This window comes from Emys orbicularis, chromosome 1 (assembly GCF_028017835.1).
Source record: "Emys orbicularis isolate rEmyOrb1 chromosome 1, rEmyOrb1.hap1, whole genome shotgun sequence".
NCBI lineage: Eukaryota > Metazoa > Chordata > Testudines > Emydidae > Emys > Emys orbicularis.
The window spans coordinates 207,143,702-207,165,408 of NC_088683.1; the positions used below are offsets into that span (position 1 = coordinate 207,143,702).

Below are 21,707 nucleotides of genomic sequence, written 5' to 3' on the forward strand. Positions count from 1 at the left end.
ACAGGCACAATTTGGGAAAGTGTCTACATGTAGCTATGCAAAGGCATCTCACTCCTGACTTGCAAAACACCAGCTATTCCAGGCCAAAGTCCATCCTGAGCAGTGACTGTCAATCGTGCATTACTGTGTACTGAGTTTTGTGATGTGACTGAATGTTCCTTAGTGACTAGGATAATACCACCTTGCTCATTATTACTTGGGTTCATATATTGATTTAGGTCATAAGTCTAGAGCAGTGATAAAGTTGTCAAACATTATCCCGTTGTGCACAAATGCCATTCTGCCTTTCCTTTTGCACTAACTTTAGAAACCTTATATTGGCCATGATGCTAACTGGTTTTCAGATTTGTTGATAATCTGTAAACTCTACATGGCATCTACAAACTTGATGGTACCTGTGCGCTTTGTTGCTAAAGACCTCCAGCACAGTACTTATTTTGGATCTGTGTACAAACCTGTCACAGTATACAGTGTGCCATTTTAAGACAAGATGGACTGTGAAGCCTAGAGATCTGTACAACATTTTAATTAAATCTTCTGATGAAATCATGATGTAATAACAAAATACAGTGTCAGCATGAAAATATTGTCCATGTCAGCTAGAGCTGTTCTGGAAAAAAAATATTGGAACTTCAAAAATTCAAACAGTTTTGACCACTTCTAATATCAGCTAAAACTTCGTTCTGCATGACAAACCTACTTCATCCAAGATTCAGGAAGAGCTATGAATGGAGATCATTATAGGATTTTCACTTAGATGTGTAGAACATCATTAAAATGAAACTTCTCTTTTCTGCTACTAAAAAAAACCCTAGTGGTGCTTACATGCTGTTAGCTGGAATTTAGCTAGCATGACTTGGCCTCCTGCTTCAGAATACAAATGGAATACAGAATAATTGTTTTTTCCTTATTAGCACAACATGGAAAGTGAAAATAAAAGCACATTGTGAAGTGTTTAAATTAATTCCATATTTTCTTCCATGTACTGGTAAAGCAAAACAGTGCTATTAAACTGAAAATGACATGTAGTGTTGCCTCAGCTATTGCCCCAAACAGCACCAAATTTTAGCCAGTCAATTTTTTTTGTCTACATACAACTTGGTGTGATAAGGTATTCTCTTTTATACTGTGGTAAAGGGTTAACATCTAACTAATGTATACAGTACAGTTGCTTTCTGGAATAACACCAGCTTTGACACAAGGTAAGCATTAACAGATAATTGGCTAAAAGACACAATCTAGCAGGCAGCACATTTTAATTAAAAAGCTGTCAATTTCATGTGGTTAGCTGGGGTCAAGTGGGGCCAGTTTTAATGCTCAGTTACATAAAAATAAAATGTTAAAACATTATGTAAAGCGCATACTGAATTACTGGGTTATGCCAATACTATCTGACCTTTCTTCTTTGCAGAAAAGATCTGATTGGCTGTGTTATCATGGATTTTAAAAGAAATAAAACCAAACCAAGTAGTACCAATGAACCTCGTTCTGAAGGTCACAGCAATCAAAGCAACATTTACCTTCCATACCCTTCTTCTTGAGACTTTATTCAGGTTTACTTTCAAGAACCTAAAATCACTGTAGTAGACAGTCAAACGCCCACAGAGGAATGTATACACATACATGCAGATGCAACACATGAATGTTAATAGTACTACTTACTCTAAATATCAGGGGAATAAATTGTGATACTCTTAACTCAAATTCAGTATTACTCCATGACTAGTGCTTTTGAATTACATGTAGTAAGATGCTACTAAACTGAAGTATGAGTACCAGAATACGGACCCAAATGATTATGAAAGAAGTCATACCTTTTGAGTACTTCCAGACAATGGTGGGTACAGGATAACCCTCTGCAGAACAATTGAGGATTACAGCTTTACCATAAATCCCATCTTGATCACTTGGTTGAACCACAAATCTAGGGGGAACTGAGGGAAAAACAAGGAATCATTGAGAAATAGTGCAGCTGAGAAGATAATTCAGAAAATTATTGGCCAACTCTAGGAATTTTAATGGGAATAAAAATTAGAAATGGGCACAAAATTTCACACAAGGCAAAATAAAAAAAGATAACTTTTCAGTATTCAAATCTAACAGCTAAACTTTTTACTTTTGCTTTTTCTTAATTTTAATTTGCACTAATTTAAAGCAGTTTTTGCCATTGAAAATGAAATATATATATATTGTGCACCACTGTGTGAGAGATTACAGGGGGGGAAAAGGTTGAATGGTAAATTCCACTTGCTGTCTCATGTGATCAACCTTAGAATCAGGCTCATATGATGACATATCCTCACACTCAGCACAGGAGTGCTAGCTGTGGAAGACAGAGGTAGAACAGGTGTCTAAGAACAAGCAACAATTTAAAAAAAAAAACCTGCTGCCCCTTTGTATCAGAATAATTATGTATGCTCACAGGTTTTAGAAAAAGAGGAAATCAAAGAAAATAAAGCAGAAAAACAAACCTAAATATCATTGAACAAAGCAATATGATAACAAAAATATTAATACCACCTACCTTTTAGAAAGATCACTTTACTTTAAAATGATGTGTTTCAAACCAGTGCCTATCGTTCTATAAACAAATGTGGACATTTTTGGCTGATCTCTACTTCTCTGAGGTCATGCTCCCTTGGGGAACAGATGGGCAGGATCCCCTGGGAGAATAACATGAAGGGCAAAGGGGTCCAGGAGAGCTGGCTATATTTTAAAGAATCCTTATTGCGGTTCCAGGAACAAACCATCCCGATGTGTAAAAAGAATAGTAAATATGGCAGGCGACCAGCTTGGCTTAACAGTGAAATCCTTGCTGACCTTAAACGCAAAAAAGAAGCTTACAAGAAGTGGAAGATTGGACAAATGACCAGGGAGGAGTATAAAAATATCAAAATCAGGAAGGCCAAATCGCACTTGGAGTTGCAGCTAGCAAGAGATGTTAAGAGTAACAAGAAGGGTTTCTTCAGGTATGTTAGCAACAAGAAGAAAGTCAAGGAAAGTGTGGGCCCCTTACTGAATGAGGGAGGCAACCTAGTGACAGAGGATGTGGAAAAAGCTAATGTACTCAATGCTTTTTTTGCTTCTGTCTTCACAAACAAGGTCAGCTCCCAGACTGCTGGACTGGGCAGCACAGTATGGGGAGGAGGTGACCAGCCCTCCGTGGAGAAAGAAGTGGTTCGGGACTATTTAGAAAAACTGGATGAGCACAAATCCATGGGGCCGGATGCGCTGCATCCGAGGGTGCTAAAGGAGTTGGCAGATGTGATTGCGGAGCCATTGGCCATCATCTTTGAAAACTCATGGCGATCGGGGGAGGTCCCGGATGACTGGAAAAAGGCTAATGTAGTGCCCATCTTTAAAAAAGGGAAGAAGGAGGATCCGGGGAACTACAGGCCAATCAGTCTCACCTCAGTCCCTGGAAAAATCATGGAGCAGGTCCTCAAGGAATCAATTATGAAACACTTAGAGGAGAGGAAAGTGATCAGGAATAGTCAGCATGGATTCACCAAGGGGAAGTCATGCCTGACTAACCTAATTGCCTTCTATGATGAAATAACTGGCTCTGTGGATGAGGGGAAAGCAGTGGATGTGTTATTCCTTGACTTTAGCAAAGCTTTTGATACGGTCTCCCACAGTATTCTTGCCGCCAAGTTAAAGAAGTATGGGCTGGATGAATGGACTGTAAGGTGGATAGAAAGCTGGCTAGATCGTCGGGCTCAATGGGTAGTGATCAATGGCTCCATGTCTAGTTGGCAGCCGGTTTCAAGCGGAGTGCCCCAAGGGTCGGTCCTGGGGCCGGTTTTGTTTAATATCTTTATTAATGATCTGGAGGATGGTGTGGACTGCACTCTCAGCAAGTTTGAAGATGACACTAAACTGGGAGGCGTGGTAGATACACTGGAGGGTAGGGATCAGATACAGAGGGACCTAGACAAATTAGAGGATTGGGCCAAAAAAAAAACCTGATGAGGTTCAACAAGGACAAGTGCAGAGTCCTGCACTTAGGATGGAAGAATCCTATGCACTGCTATAGACTAGGGACCGAATGGCTAGGTAGCAGTTCTGCAGAAAAGGACCTAGGGGTCACAGTGGACGAGAAGCTGGATATGAGTCAACAGTGTGCTCTTGTTGCCAAGAAGGCTAACGGCATTTTGGGCTGTATAAGTAGGGGCATTGCCAGCAGATCGAGGGACGTGATCGTTCCCCTTTATTCGACATTGGTGAGGCCTCATCTGGAGTACTGTGTGCAGTTTTGGGCCCCACACTACAAGAAGGATGTGGAAAAATTGGAAAGAGTCCAGCGGAGGGCAACAAAAATGATTAGGGGTCTGAAGCACATGACTTATGAGGAGAGGCTGAGGGAACTGGGATTGTTTAGTCTCCAGAAGAGAAGAATGAGGGGGGATTTGATAGCTGCTTTCAACTACCTGAAGGGGGGTTCCAAAGAGGATGGAGCTCGGCTGTTCTCAGTGGTGGCAGATGACAGAACAAGGAGCAATGGTCTCAAGTTGCAGTGGGGGAGGTCTAGGTTGGATATTAGGAAACACTATTTCACTAGGAGGGTGGTGAAGCACTGGATTGCGTTACCTAGGGAGGTGATGGAATCTCCTTCCTTGGAGGTTTTTAAGGCCCAGCTTGACAAAGCCCTGGCTGGAATGATTTAGTTGGGAATTGGTCCTGCTTTGAGCAGGGGGTTGGACTAGATGACCTCCTGAGGTCCCTTCCAACCCTGATATTCTATGATTCTATGATTCTGTGATTCTATGCTCAAATGAGAGAGAAATGATCTGAGTTATCTGAGATAGATATGTGTTGCGGAGGTCACTAGATGTGTTGGTTTTGAGGAACTGACCATAATGTGCCAATAAGTATACACAGGGTAGGAGATTAACTACTTGTGACAATATTGGCACTAAGAGCTGACCATGAGGTGCCACTACTAGACATACTTGCATAGACATAGACTTGAAAAGGTGACAACCATGATTTATGGCTTTCAGAGTTTGAAGTACTCTGAGCCGAAGGTTCTAAAAAAAAAAAAAAAAAGAAGGCCTCAGGCATATAGGATCTAATCTAAAAGGCTTTGAATCAGGCCCATAATCATAGAATCATAGAAATGTAAGACTGCAAGGGACCTCGAGAGGTCATCTAGTCCAATTCCCTGCACTCATGGCAGGACTAAGTATTATCTAGACCATCCCTGACAGATTTTTGTCTAAGCTGTTCTTAAAAACCTCCAGTGACAGAGATTCCACAGCCTCCCTAGGTAATTTGTTCCAGTGCTTAACTAATGACCACTCATTTGGAAAACAGAAGTGTATAAACTATTTGTATCCTCAATATGTAAATATCTTCTTCTTGTTGTTTTAGTGCCAGACAGAAAACCATATTAGGTGACTGAGCCTGTAAAAGGTGTTTTTATTTAATTTGGTATACGGTGGGGTCAGCAACGTTTGGCACGCGGCTCGCCAGGGTAAGCACCCTGGGGGGCCGGGCCAGTTTTATTTACCTGCTGACGCGGCAGGTTCGGCCGATCGCGGCCCCCACTGGCCGCGGTTTGCCGTCCCGGGCCAATGGGGGCGGCGAGAAGCCGCGGCCAGCACATTGCTCGCCCGCGCCGCTTCTCGCCACCCCCATTGGCCCGGGACGGCGAACTGCGGCCAGTGGGGGCCGCGATCGGCCGAACCTGCCGCGTCAGCAGGTAAATAAAACTGGCCCGGCCCGCCAGGGTTCTTACCCTGGTGAGCCGTGTGCCAAACGTTGCCGACCCCTGGTATACGGCATGCAATGGAAACAAAGCAGAAACAGCAGAATGACCAGTGCTATACTAATGACCTAAATTTTCCAGTAAAGGTGGCTTAGTAGCTTATATAAGTAGTACCATCCATTGCAGGATGAGTTAGCACTTGTTGGAACAATGTTATTGAGGGCAGACAATCATTTTACGAGTTCCTTTTCTAAATTAAATCCTAAAGCTTTATCAAGGACACTGAATAATCTAATACAGTGTGAAGCTGTTAATTAACCAAATATGAATAAAGACAATGAGCAGAAAACAAGAAATGTCAGTATGTCTTAAATATTACTGCAATAAACCACAGGAGCTAACTGTGACAGAAACAATATCCACCTTTGCACTGAAAAAGGCCGGTTCTCATTTATTACTTTGCAATGGAAAGGGCTACTGTATTTATTGTTCATAATTATTCTAGCTTTCCAGAGGATTGTCATGCTGTCAAGCACAAATCAAGTATTGCATTAATTCACATGAAAGCTATTCACCAAAACTGCAACCCTAGCAATCATAATCTTGGACAATAATCCACATTATTCCATTCATTAACATAAAATATTTACATCAGCATATGAAATCAAATTATTATAAGTCCATTTCATCACCAAGCAAATAGAAAAGCAGAAAAGGGGCTCTGGGGTACTGATTCTCCAAGGCCTGCTAAAAAACTTCACTATTAGGCAGTAACACAAACATACTTGGGTTTATATGGCTCACAGTCTAGTGACATCAGCATGTTTGACCTGGAGAACTGTTAATGGGAAGCAAATTAGCTTCAAGATTTCCCAAAATCAATAAAGAGGTGACCATCCGTAAATTCTTGCATGAAAATAAACTGCTAACATTCTGTAAAACAAATACTTTGCCTGATTCAGGAAACATCCTGTAAGACATTTTTGGTAAAACGATATGGTGCATACAAAGGAGACTGCCTGAGACCCAGAAACAAAAGGCTACAGTTCTGATTAGAGTAGCACCTGCCTCATACAAGGATATGATGGAAAATGGACATATTTATAATAAAGGAGACATCATTTTAAAACTAATGAGACACTTGAATTTCCTCTAGAATTGGATGGAAATGTGTTGTATTCAGCTTGACAGGGCTTGATAGAGATGGGCTCTGAGTCAGTGGATAATGGGTCAATTCAAGAGCATAGGTATTCAGAGGTTAAAATCCAAGTAACATTGTCAAAGGTTGAGAATAAAGATGTGTCCAGTACAGAATCAGTATCTTTACCCTTGGTTTTCCAAGGTGCAAGATACTATATCACCTAAACATTGCTAATACAATAATAAATGAACATAGTAGTTTAGTAACTATAAATGATACTCTAAGATAATATCCAACTAGATAAATACGGGACTTATTTTGTCCTTCAAAAAAGTGGAGGCTACAATGTTACAATACGGACCCATATATTTGTTATCTGTGAATCTCAAAACACGTTACAAAAATGGGTCAGTATCGTTACTCCAGGTTTACAGATGGGGTAACTACACCACAGAGAGCCCATGTCACACACAGGCTTCATATAAACGGTGCTGACCAATCACAACTTCTGATGAGTTCAGCACCTCGGAAGATGTCAACTATGAGTTAGAACCTAGCTCTCCTGACTCCCAGTCCTATGCCCAACCTACCAGACTTTGGCTTCTCATTATGATGGGACAGGTGGCTTAGTGACATAGGATTAAAGTCTAACTCCCTGGAATCACTTGTTCATGTCCAGACATGGTCTCACATTCCTCCTAGAGCAGTGGTTTTCAAACTTTTTTTCTGGCAACCCAGTTGAAGAGAATTGTTGATGCCCATGACCCAATGAAGCTGGGGATGGGGGGTTTCAGGTGTGGGAGGGGGCTCAAGGCTGGGGCGGAGGGTTGGAATGCAGGGGTGAGGGCTGCGGGATGGGACTGGGAATGAGGGGTTCAGGGTGTGGGAGGGTGCTCTGGACTGGGGCAGGGGGTTCTGGTGCAGGGCGATGAGGGCTCCAGCTGGGGGTGCAGGCTCTGGGATGGGGCTGGGGATGAGGGGTTTGGGGTGTAGGAGGGGGCTCTGGGTTTGGGGAGGGGCTCAGGGCTGGGGCAGAGGATTGGGGCGTGGAGTTGGAGCACAGGCTTAGCTCTAGCGGCTCCTGGTCAGCAGGGCAGCCGGGGTGCAGAGGCAGGCTTCCCGCCTGTCCTAGCACTGCAGACTGCGCTGCGCCCCGTAAGCGGCCAGCAGCAGGTCCGGCTCCACGCGGCTCTCGCCCGCAGGCACCACCCCATGCCAGCTCCCATTGGGCGGTTCCTAGTACAGGGTCGTGGCCCAAAGTTTGAAAACCACTGTCCTAGAGGGATAAGTTGAGTTTCTTGTACTTTGGGGGTGAATGCCTTTCAGAGAAGGCCTTAAAAATCATGCTCTGGGCTGCTCTTTATGGACACTACAGATTCCACTGTACTTCCATAATGTATGGTTTTGCTCTGATATCCTTAGACAAAATTTCCCCTCTCAGGAGCAGCATGTTGTACATTAGCTGATTACCACTTTACCACAACAGTTGTGGTTGCTGTTCAGTGGTGCTATGTACAAACATAATTTTCCATACCAGCTCAGACAAGCTGGTCCATCACACACTCAGGCTGTAGCCTACCATGAGCATGATGCTTAAGAGGATTTTAAAAAAAAACCCTGTCAAGGTGTACCTGGCCAGTTGGGCATACAGTGTTGTACATGGGGAGCGGGGGAGAGGAAATCCCAGTCCCACAGTGATCAGCCGATGCCCTGAAGCATGATATGTGATTACTTGTTTTACGAAAAGGAACAATAATTTTGTGAAATGGTTTGTATCCTTCAGGATCAAATGTGTGTATATAATTTATCATTATTAATTTATTGCTACTATTATCGAATTTAGTGCCAGATTGACAACTGTGGAAATTGGAGTCTAATATTTAGCTACAGAACAAATACAGCATGAACAGCAGCATAAAAGCTTTCCCACACAGATCCACAAATATAGTGCTTCAACCCTTACAATTATGAGTAATAAAGGAATTCATTTCTATGCCCATTCAAACTTTGGTCTCTCTGTAAAGACTACCTACAAGAACACCATTTTGTGCCAGTTGGGCTGGTATCTTTATTGCTATTACTAGATTTCCACTGGACACCAGAACTGTTGCTACAACAAAGCAAAATGACACAGACTTTTACAGTAGTTCAATGATAAATACAGAGATCCTATCTCCTAGAACTGGAAGGGACCTTAGAAAGTCATTGAGTCCAGCCCCCTGCCTTCACTATAAGGACCAAGTACTGATTTTGCCCTAGATCCCTAAGTGGCCCCCTCAAGGATTGAACTCACAACCCTAGGTTTAGTAAGTCAATGCTCAAACCACTGAGCTATCCCTCCCCCCAATGAGCTTGTGACTACTTATTTTCTTTTTCTTCTAGCCAAGGCAAAGGACTTTCTTCTTCTATGACTGGAATGGGAAGTAACCAGGTGATAAAAAGAAAGGACATCTTCAATTTCTCTTTTTATAATGTTTTTTTGTTTGTTTGTTTTTGTTTTTCTCAATCCCTACCCCCTGCAATTTTATTTACAAATGAGTGATTACTTCATTGTTACCAATATATTTTTCGAACATACACACACAAGCTGTCATCTTTTGATTTTGACTTTTGATCTAGTTTTGCCCTATAAAGATGCTCTCATGGTCCAGTTTCTTCAAGGCATTCATTGGACCTTGGAGAAATCAAGAAAATCTGCCTGGTAAGGATTTCTCCAAGTTGACCAGGCTGATGAGCTTAAGTAAAGTCAACTCTGGGAAGAGAGCCATTAGTCTGGTGCACCTCTTGCTGTGGTATTAATGCTTTGGCCTAACCTGCCTACACATCACTTCACAAATACATTCAAAAATAGAATGAGACTATGATGGAGTGATTCCTTTCTGAATATTACCTTTGTTCCAGCAGCTTTGGCTCCTGAGCTTATAAAGGTAGACATTTTATTTTGATTTAGCATTGAGTTTCTTTAAGGCTCACTCGTTTCCCGTGACCGATGGATCTGTGCTAAGGATTGAGTTGCCTAGGTCATCAGGCTCAAACTATTTAATGGTTGAAGTCAGAGGGACCTAAAAGGTATTTTCCCTCAATATCATGAGTAAAAGTTTCAGGCTTTAACAAAGAGAAAACAAAGGGTCAAAGAAATCAAAACAGATTGCGGAAGATAAACTTTAGTGCCACGGTGACATTTTTTAGACTAGGAAATATTTTATTATCTGCTTGTCTGAAAAAGTCCCAAAAAGTTAGGGAAAGGTCAATCAGTGATCTAATTACACACTGTTCACCAGTGTCATATTGATGGACTTGATCCAAGGTTACTTAAAATAAATGATTACTCAACCATTGCTGTTCTTTAATTTAATTTTGCTTTTCATAAACCCAGATATCCTTCCTGACTGAATTTTAAAAACAGTATTTTTTGATCCCAACTATCGTTAACAGTACATTATACCAGAGAGTAATTCTGAAGACTCCTAACATGAGCTTTTCTAGTGAGTCCCTGGAGTCAGAGGCAAAACAATCCAAGTGATTGGCCCAGAATACAATGTTCCATTTTTACATGGAACATTTGTAGTTTACATTTAGGTCACATTGTCAAAATGATGGAAGAAATTTAAACACCAAAGCAGCCATTGATGTATTAATGAATAAGATCATTACACACTGTTTTTTAGCAGAGATGAACAGTTATTAAATTTGGTAATTGGACCTATGGGGTCAATTTAGCGGGTTTAGTGAAACCATTTGCTCTGCAATTCTAGAAAAGAGCTGTTCTTTGGCCAAGTGAGACAGTGCATAGCAGTTCATGTTGATCGGGTACATCAAATGAGAACACTAAATATGATGTGAGCTTTTCAAGAATAGCCTTCAACTGCAATGTAAATACCAACAAGGAAATTAAATGGAGTGTTCAATAATGACAATGACTGTTTGTCTTCCTTTCCTTACTTTTCAATAAGAGTCTATATTTGTTAGGAAATGTTTTCAAAATGTCAGTAAGCAGACACAGACTCTCTTCCTTTATGGAACATTCAAGGCTCTGGAACTCCTCATGGGCTGCTTAACTGTCTGACAATATAAGATAGACCAAACAAGCACAAAATGAAATCACATTTCCACTAAATGCATTATGGGGGGTTATTAGGTACAGTATTTAAAGACCTTAATCTCAATTTAAACTCATGATGTGTTCACACAAAAGAAGTTAAAATCATGATTTATGCATGCACACATTGCTTTCTTTGAAATCTCTGTTCTAGTAGTATTTCAGAATTTGTGAATTCATAATATATTTATGAGGGTTTTTCTCACCAATTAAAACACTTCTGACTACACTTTTTATTTCACAGTTATTTTACTCCTGTATTAGAAAAGCCCCAGAGGAATTATTAATCATAACCTTTCTGCAGAATTTTTAACCAGCCTATTGAAGAGAGAAAATGCTGAATTTAATTCTGTAAAATGGTTTAAAAATTCTATAGGAAGGACATAGTTCTCTGAAATTCTGTGAAAGCTTTTTACGGCAGGAGTCGTTTTCTTTCTTTTGTGTTTGTATAGTGTGTTGCACATTGAGGGTGCGACCAGAAATAAAATAATAATAATAATAATAATAATAATAATAATAATAATAATAATAGTTAATATAGATTTGAGAGTAATTTTGACATAGCCATATTGATTTAATCCCTAGTAAATTCGATAGGACTTTTCTATAAAAACTGACAGGAGCCAGCATAGCATGAATTTATAAAAGTGAACCTCATTTTCATTCATTTGGCTTGATTACCAGCTATCTTTGAAAGAAGAGAGTAGATGGATTTCCCTTCAAGTAGGTGAGTTTATTTTTAAAACAAAGGACTAGAGGAGAGGCCTCCAGCATAACTCAGACAGCACTGGGGTCACTCTGGCACTTTTATGTAGCACTACAGGGCTGGAGCATGGTGTAGGATCTGACCTAAGATGCACGCAATTCAAAGAAAATAATGTTTTCCACCATCACCATTTTTATTGCCTGCAAAATGTCAGAGTCTAAAGGCAAATTAAAACACTTACATTAAAAACACACAAGACTTATTTGACAGCCCCCCAAAACTAACAAAGATATGCATGTTTAAAAATTACAGATAAATATGATTTGACAGAGAATAACTGAAGATTATTTTCTCCCCAGTTTATGAGTCACCATATGGACCCTTCAAAAGTTCATACCCTCACCGGTAATAAACAATTTCCTATTCTGCTTTACAGTATTGTAGGTATTAATGATGTTGTCAACAGCCACTGCAGGAGAAATTCAGACCCCTAAAATCAACTGTTGGCAGATAAAATGCTCTTCAATTCAATTTTGGATTGCAGGGTATTTAGAGGCTATTTTAAGTCTACCCATGTGCTGTTAAATTATCTAGACTACCAAATATTTTTAAATGTAATTATCTATTTTATAAAAAGCATTTTAATTCAACTTTTAAATTAATAACATCAGTGTAAAGAGCAATAAGGGAGAATAATATTTACGATGAACAGTCATATTTCTCTTGACTTTTCCTTACCAGCACACATGATTTCTCGCTATTCTTGTATAAAAAAACCACACACTTCACATAAATGAGACTTTTCCAAGAACCCATCCCCTGCCGGTTGGTAAGGCCAGTGTTTAAGTCCAGAGCATATTGTTCAGAAGCTGTTGCACAATATGGATTAGAAACGGGAAGAGCTTAAGTACCATTTATTCTCCCATTACATAGGGGAAAACTGCTTTGTTTATTTAGAAAAATAATACACACACACTCACACCGTTCTGGCCTTGATTCAGGAAAGCATCCTTGTTCAGGTTAATACTTTAGCACATGCTTCAAATTATGCACATACTTAAACCCCAAATGAAATATAAACATGCCTTCAAGTTAACAGTTAAGCACTTAAGTGCTTCTTGAATAAGGAGGAATTTAAGCAGCTCCTTAAGGGCTTTCTTGAAATGGGGCCGCAGCTTGTAAGTTGTATCCCTGTTCCCCCCTATCTTTGTCTGTTTTTGTCTTCATGGACAGTAAACTCTTCAGGGTAGGTACTGTGTCTTTGTACAGCACCTCACACAATGGGGCCCCAGTTCTGACTGCGGTCTTTGGGTACTACTAAAACACAATAACAAAAATACTTGTAATAATACTATAATAGGATAGTAAACTTGAGAATATACCAAAGGGAATAATCTAGCACTGGGCCCCAGGAAATGGGTTAAATATAATATATAAAGCTGGCTGAAATTTTTTTTTTCAATTTTTTTCAATGACTTTTCATCAATAGCTTTTTTTATGAAATGGCTTTTTCATTAAAAGGAGAAATTTCAGTTGGAAATATCTACTTTTAATTATAATTTTTCAGACTTATAATTAAAAAAAATCAAAAACTGAAAATTTTTGTCTGAACAAACATTTCAATGAAACTAAACATTTTGCCTTGCAATAATTTTTTTTCATGGGGGGAGGGGTGCGTTTGGTTGCTGAAACTGAAAACACATCTCTCTCTCTCTCTCTCTCTCTCTCTCTTTGTAATGGAAACCCAAAAAATGTGGCAGAAAATCTTTTACAAAAACAAAATTTTTTGTTTTCCTGAATTTGTTTACAGGAAAAAGAAATTCCAGAGTATCTCTTCTAACAGGTCTTTTCCATCTCTAACTTTTGGGATCCTATATTCACATTCCAGAGATTATGAGTTTAGAGCAGGTGCAAAGACACAGAAGGACAATATCTAGCTAATTACAATAATGTTTTAGAGTGGTATCTGTGTTAGTCTGTATCAACAAAAAAAACGAAGAGTACTTGTGGCACCTTAGAGACTAACTCTAACTGTCGTCATCATGAATAGGTCAGAATATGAACGAGAGGCTGCTAGGCAGCTCTCTAACATCACATTCTACAAGTCATTACCCTCTGATCCCCCTGAGGGTTACCAAAAGAAACTACACCATCTGCTCAAGAAACTCCCTGAAAAAGCACAGCAACAAATCTGCACAGACACACCCCTAGAACCCTGACCAGGGTATTCTATCTACTACCCAAAATCCATAAACCTGGGAATCATGGACGCCCCATCATCTCAGGCATTGGCACCCTGACAGCAGGATTGTCTGGCTATGTAGACTCTCTCCTCAGGCCCTACGCTTCCAGCACTCCCAGCAGGGGTGAAAGTAACTTAAAGGACTTACCGGCACGCCGGAGTCCTGAGCAGGGGCGTGACCTCAACTGGAAGAGGCCTGGCCTCAAGCGGAATAGGAGGGATTTTTCAATATTAAAAGGCCCTGGGGCTCCGGCTGTGGCTGGGAGCCCCAGGGCCTTTAAATCACCCTGGAGCTACCAGCTGCAGAGGCGGCTGGGAGCCCCGGGGCTCAGGGGCGAATTAAAGGGCGCAGGGCTCTGACCGCTGCGGAGCTCCGGGCCCTTTAAATCACTACGGGAGCCCTGCCACCGCTAACCTGGGGCAGCAGGGCTCCGGCGGTGATTTAAAGGGCCTGGGGCTCCGGCCGCTGAGGGGAGCCCCGGGCCCTTTAAAGTGCCGCCCGAGCCCCACTGCCGGAGCTCCGGCAGTGATTTAAAGGGCCCGGGGCTCCCTGCAGTGGCTGGAGCCCTGGGCCCTTTAAATCACCGCGGGGAAGACAGTCCAGTCTGGCACGGCATACCGGCTCTTGCCGGTATGCCGTACCAGACCGTACCGGCTTACTTTCACCTCTGACTCTCAGCTATCTTCGAGACACCACTGACATCCTGAGGAAACTACAATCCATTGGTGATCTTCCAGAAAACACCATCCTGGCCACTATGGACGTAGAAGCCCTCTACACCAACATTCCACACAAAGATGGACTACAAGCTGTCAGGAACAGTATCCCCGATAATGTCACAGCAAACCTGGTGGCTGAACTTTGTTACATTGTCCTCACCCACAACTATTTCACATTTTGGGACAATGTATACCTTCAAGTCAGCGGCACTGCTATGTGTACCCCCATGGTCCCACAGTATGCCAACATTTTTATGGCTGACTTAGAACAATGCTTCCTCAGCTCTTGTCCCCTAATACCCCTACTCTACATGCACTACATTGATGACATCTTTATCATCTGGATCCATGGAAAAGAAGCCTTTGAGGAATTCCACAATGATTTCAACGATTTCCATCCCACCATCAACCTCAGCCTGGACCAGTCAACACAAGAGATCCACTTCCTGGACACTACAGTGCTAATAAGTGATGGTCACATAATCACCGCCCTATACCGGAAACCTGCTGACCGCTATACTTACCTACATGCCTCCAGCTTTCATCCAGACTACCTCACATGATCCATTGTCTACAGCCAAGCTCTAAGATACAACCACATTTGCTCCAATCCCTCAGACAGAGAAAAACACCTACAAGATCTCTATCAAGCATTCTTAGAACTACAATACCCACCTGCTGAAGTGAAGAAACAGATTGACAGAGCCAGAAGAGTCACCTACTACAGGACAAGCCCAACAAAGAAAGTAACAGAACGCCACTAGCCATCACTTTCAGCCCCCAACTAAAACCTCTCCAGTGCATCATCAAGGATCTATAACCTATCTTGAAGGACGATTCCTCACTCTCACAGATCTTGGGAGACAGGTCAGTCCTCGCTTACAGACAGCACCCCAACCTGAAGCAAATACTCACCAGCAACCACACACCACACAACAAAAACACTAACCCAGGAACCTATCCTTGCAACAAGGCCCGTTGCCAACTCTGTCCACAAATCTATTCAAGGGACACCATCATAGGACCTAATCACATCAGCCACACCATCAGGGGCTCGTTCACCTGCACATCTACGATGTGATATATGTCATCATGTGCCAGCAATGCCCCTCTGCCATGTACATTGGCCAAACTGGACGGTCTCTACTCAAAAGAATAAATGGACACAAATAAGATGTCAAGAATTATAACATTCAAAAACCAGTCGGAGAACACTTCAACCTCCCTGGACACTCAATTACAGATAAAGTCGCAATTCTTCAACAAAAAAAACTTCAAAAACAGACTCCAATGAGAAACTGCAGAACTGGAATTAATTTGCAAACTGGACACCATTAAATTAGGCTTGAATAAAGATGGGAGTGGATGGGTCATTACACAAACTAAAAACTATTTCCCCTTGCTAATTTCCCCCCCTACTGTTACTCACACCTTTTAGTTAACTGTTTGAAATGGGACATCCTGATTATCACTACAAAAGTTTTTTTTCTCCGGCTGATAATAGTCCACCTTAATTGATTAGTCTCGTTAGAGTTGGTATGGCAACCCCCATCTTTTCATGTTCTCTGTATATATATATATATCTTCCTACTGTATTTTCTACTCCATGCATCTGATGAAGTGGGTTTTAGCCCATGAAAGCTTATGCTTATGCCCAAATAAATTTGTTAGTCTCTAAGGTGCCACAAATAATATTTTAAAAACTGATAAGCAGGAGGAAACTGCTAAAGGCAGTTCCTAGAAATTTTCATGTTCTCCAGTTTATTAGCATGATTTGTAGGAGATACTGTTCTGCTAAATTAAAAATACGGAGAATCATACTAGAACACCAAAAAAGGGAAACTAATATAATAGCAGTTTAAATGCTTTGTTCCTAAATGAAGAGTGGGTTGGTGCTTCAAAATATTTTCCATAAATTAAATCCCGTGGCACCCATCTGTGCCCTAATGAATTCCTTGGTTGCTGATTAGGTTCAAGGCTCAGTACTTTCAGAAAGAAAAAGTTATGTTTGTTTTTCTGCTTTATTGTTCTGTGTTCTTTAAGATGAAAGAATCATAGAATATCAGGGTTGGAAGGGACCTCAGGAGGTCATCTAGTCCAACCCCCTGCTCAAAGCAGGACCAATCCCCAAACAGATTTTTGCCCCAGATTCCTAAATGGCCCCTTCAAGGATTGAACTCCTAACTGTGGGCTTAGTAGACTAATGCCGAAACCACTGAGCTATCCCTCCCCCCCAAAGAGGGAGCTTGTTAGGCCTGAGGGATTACCCCATCTATTCCACGATTTTATACCTCCATCAAACAGTGCTCATTTGGAAATATTGTTGACTTCTGTTTAATTGGTGCCCTTCAGACTAATTACATATCTTACCTCTCACAATTAATTGGCTTTGGCGCTCCACAGCTGCAGCGTCATTTCTAGCTATACAGGTATAATTCCCATTGTGCATCAGTGAAAGATTAAAAATCCTTAAGGAACTGGTGAAGTCAATGTTGTCAATAGTTACTCCAAGACTGGCTGGGATCGGCCTGCCATCCTTCTGCCAGGTGATTGTGATTGGCAAATCCCCTGAGACCACAACACATGGAACGAAGACTCGCTGTCCAATGGAGAACCTTGGAAACTCAAAAGGCTGGATGAAAGGTGGAACTGAAATGAAAAATTAAAAGAAAAAAGTTATTGCAAATATAGTATAATTATGGAAAACACTGATAATTGTTGAAAAGAAAACTATTCTCAGCCTGCCAGCTGGTATGTCGCATATGTAATAGTAATAAAAAATAGTAACTACATAGCAGTTTTTATCCAAGGATCTCAATATGATTTACATGAATTAAATAAGTTTTACAGCACCTCTATGATGTAGGCATTATTTCCCCCATCTAACAGATGGATAAACTGAGGTGACAAGACCTTCAGAGATACTGATCACCTACAATTCCAACTGAAGTCAATGGCACCTGTGAGTGCTCAGCACCTCTTAAAATCAGACCATTACATCCTGATCCAGCAAGTTGTGGTTCCTGAAACATTCTCAGTAAGGCCTCCCAGAAAACAAAACTTCCATTTTGCAAAAAATGTTGAGGTTTCAGCATTTGGTGGTGTTGTGCATTGGGACAAAAATTGAGACCTTTTAATTTTGTGTGAGAAAAATTAGAGCAAGAGAGAAACCCACCTCGGAATAGCCGAGGGTTAGAGCACTCCCCTGGGAGGTGGGGGAGACCCACGTTGAAGTTCCTGCTCTGATTAAGAGCAGGGAATTAAACTTGCGGGGTCTGACATCCCAGAGGAGTACCCTAGCCACTGGACTACTGGCTATTTTATGGTGGATGGGTGTCTCTCCCTCTCTCTCAGTTCTATCCCTGACTTGAGAAACCTTCCCCACTAAAGTTTTATCAAAATCGATACCTTTCTGTGAAAAGTTTTGGTTCTGATGAAAAAATGTTTTGTTGAAAAATTCCTGCCCAGATCTAGTTCTGAGCACCCTAGACTCTCATGGAAATCAAGAGTGCTAAATATGCTCTGGGAAGATTCAGCACCTTGCAGAATCAGGTCTTAGGCTGAGATCCTCAAGAGGTATTTAGGCACCTACTGCCAATTGATTTCAATGAGACTTAAGTGCCTAAATACCTTTGAGGATTTAGGCCTTAGTGACTTTCTGACATCACAGAATAAGTCTGGAATAGAATTTCGTGTTCTAACCATTAGACAACTCTGCAAACAGTTACTCACAGCCACGTAATTATCCCTACTGTCTTCAAATGGGACTACTCAGATGCTTAAAGTTAAGCATATGCATAGGTATTTGCAAGATCAGAACCTTAGGGTGAAATTAATTTCTATGCACAAGGGCAGCAAAAGGTCTGTGCACCACTTCAGTCCCATGCAAGCCCTATTAAGAGGCCTAGTTCAACACATCATGTATTTATTAAGAAGGCTTAACTGGAATTAAACATTGTGCATGGGCCTTGTATCTGAGGGGAAAATGAAGCACTTTAGGTTTAATATGTCAAAGACTATGATTTGTGTCTACAAATTAATCAGAGAAATAATAAATATGTGAAGTTCTGATATTAACTTCACCCATTTGCACAAGCTCTTATAACAGAATCATGGGATAGATGTCAAGAGACCAAAGAAAAAATAATTTGAATTTGGAAGCCCTGCTGTTGTTGATAGCAGAAACATTCTTTCAGGTAGCAGTGACACTCCATACTGATCCAGTAAATTATTCTCAGATGTTGGACATTGGAACCATCCCAATTCCCATTCACGTTGATGACAAAAATGGCTATACACTAGAGTGTGGGTTAGGGTTCTTTGAATTGTTCTTTCTTCAACTTGTATTTTTGAGGTTGACATTTCCATAGTCGTGAAAATGGAGACAAAGAGGAACAAAGTACTGGCGTTCCCCCTTCCCCATTCAAAAATGTCAATTCAGAGGACCCTAAGAGTAGTATAGCTTGAAGTAAAGATGCTAATTTAGGAGTACAGGCTCACATGCAGAAAGTCACCTGACATTACTTGTCATGGCTTCCAAATCTAGCAAATATTTGATAGAGATTGCATTAAAGCCTGAAAGTATTAGATACGCTGTACTAGACATCAGCAAAGTAGTTCAGACTGAATAGGGAATGTTTTTATGTAATATCTGAAAATAATTCACACATCTATACTTCCAGTTTCTTGCTGGGATCAGAAGCAGGTGTATAGTCTGGGGCAATTTTTGGCTTAAGTACTCATGGAAAGTTCCAGAAACTTGCAAGAAAGACTTGTCTCATGAAATTCCCACCCTAATTTTGGCGATTCTGAAGGATCAAATTAACATTCAAATTTTTGAGCAACTTTTTGCAAGGTATTGAATTTAGCCTCTCCACCCTAATCTCTTGCATTATAATATGTAGGTTGACTTCACCACTATGTAGCAGTTTTCAGATGGAATTTAGAAAGTAGTTGTGACATTTTGAAGACCAGCACATTGTCTCTCCAAACAGGTTATTAGAGCATAAATGAGACAGACCACTCTTTACTCCTGTTGTATAACCTTTAACATGCACGTAACCTGTAGCGGTTTGGTGTCCTGGCAGGGAATATTTTTTAAAACCAATATGTTATTAGTATCATTGCTTTGATCAATGTCAATATTTCAGTGACAACTCCAACTTGTTGCTAACACCTAATCTGATATTATATTTGTATGCTTGAGTTGCTCAAGACAGCTTCAATGAGCTAACCCGAGCAGGTATGTTCTTGGAAAACAAATATACTTCACATCTCAAGAACCCAATGATAGACAACAAAAAATCATTAGGCAAAATATGTCCCAATATTTCTAAAATAAAGTGGCTATAAGAGAGAGATTTCTAATATGTCATGTTTGAATAAATACAATTTGTACAAAGGTTGCATCTATCCCCAACTAAAGAAACTATTTCATTTCTTTTAAAAAATACAAAGCCCACCTAACCACTGTATTACTCCAGTTTTATGCTGGTATAACTGCAGTTACACTGGAGTGTAACACAGGGCCATATAGTACTGTTAGAAGTACAGACAAGTATACTATAACAAATACTTCCAAAATTGTGTTGCTAAAATGTACTGCTATAACAAACATTCTTTCCTGTTTGGCAAAAGCTTGGACTTGAGCAAACAGGTCTCCAGAGCCTGTGGGCTTTTCCCCATATGCTCGGTGGATTGTTTTTCCACTCCCATGGTAAGTAAGAAAACATTGAGTAGGACAAGGAAAGATCCAGTGAAGAGTAAGCCTGGGGTAAAACAGTGCAAATTCCAGCTCTTGTAATGTTTTAGGAATGCTGAAGCTAAGAGCACTTATTTTATTTAAGAAGAGGATCATTGGTCAGGCTCACTAGTGCAGAAAGATTCAAATTATGTCTCCTTGCCCCAGCAAGCGCACCTGTGAGAGATTCCTTTGATTACCTTCAGTTTTCACCACTGCCTTCCATTAGGAGAGAAGCAACTTTAATTTCTTGGCCAAAGGTCCATAGCAACCTTGTTGGAGGAAATTGCTGAGGGGATTCATTGAAACAGTACATCCTCCAACTAATCTGTCTTTGCAATCTTCCCTGTGAGCATTGCCACCCTCACCCCCTGTGGTCCCCCACAGTGAAATTGAGGTTGTTGTCACTTTGTAACACTGTTCCTTAGTGGATTTTTCTGCAGCATGCGAACAGAAACACCTACATGAATGGCTTCTGACATACCCTTTCACAGGGTACAGAGTGAGCTCCCCTTCCCAGACTGGTCTAGATCCCTTGGCTGATACAAATAATGGCCTGACCCTCATCAACTTGTTCTGCCCCTTTGGGGCGCTTACTCACCTCCATTTGGACTGGAGTCACTTGGTTTTTATGCATTGAGAGTGCAAGGATCAGGACAGTGTCTGGGCCTTGTGCAGACACCCAGGACTAGCCACAGTCCAGCTCTTTGTAAATTTCCTTAACAACATCTGGTTTCTCCTAAACGGTTTCATCAGTTGTGTGTTACTAGGTGCAGAATCCAACTTAGTCACTGGAGCATTAGACTTTCAATTGTCTGCCCCTTACTGCAGCATATTGAACCTTATCAGCAGGGATTATCATTCATCAAAATATTTATTCCAAACTGAAAAGAGTGACCAAATAAACAGACTAGACATCTGCTAACATTACATCTGCTAATGACATTTATTGATCTGAGCTACTGTCTCCGTATGTTCTGGGTTCATTGCTAAGTGTTAATCTAGCCTGTCCTGAAAAGGGAGAAACAATGTTCTAAAAGCCTTTGCTAAGCAACTGCATAAAAAAAGGGGTGGGGGGGGGCTGATCTGTGTGATTCTATTGCTGTACAAAGACACTCATTTATCAGGGCACTGTATCATAGTGCATTCTTCACTTCTATGCCAATGACATATATATAAAGTACCCCCTCCCCCGAAATACACAACCCTACATTAAAAATATTGCAAAATCAAGCACTCATAAATTAGGAAATGCAAGAAGGTTTACATAGATTCTAAGGCCAGAAGGGGGCATTGTGAATGCGTAGTTTAACCTCCCACATAACACAAGTTACAGTTTTTCACCCAGT

General features: G+C 40.9%; 1 protein-coding gene across 1 annotated transcript in view; it reads right to left on the reverse strand.

Moving 5' to 3' along the window:
* DSCAM (DS cell adhesion molecule) overlaps nt 1-21,707 on the reverse strand; it is a 554,872-nt gene that overhangs the window by 198,150 nt on the left and 335,015 nt on the right. Inside the window, exons 10-11 of the mRNA XM_065422504.1 lie at nt 16,989-17,267; nt 1,815-1,934 (exon numbers count right to left, since the gene is read on the reverse strand). Coding sequence (XP_065278576.1) covers nt 1,815-1,934; nt 16,989-17,267 — 399 coding nt within the window. The remainder of the gene's footprint in view (nt 1-1,814; nt 1,935-16,988; nt 17,268-21,707) is intronic.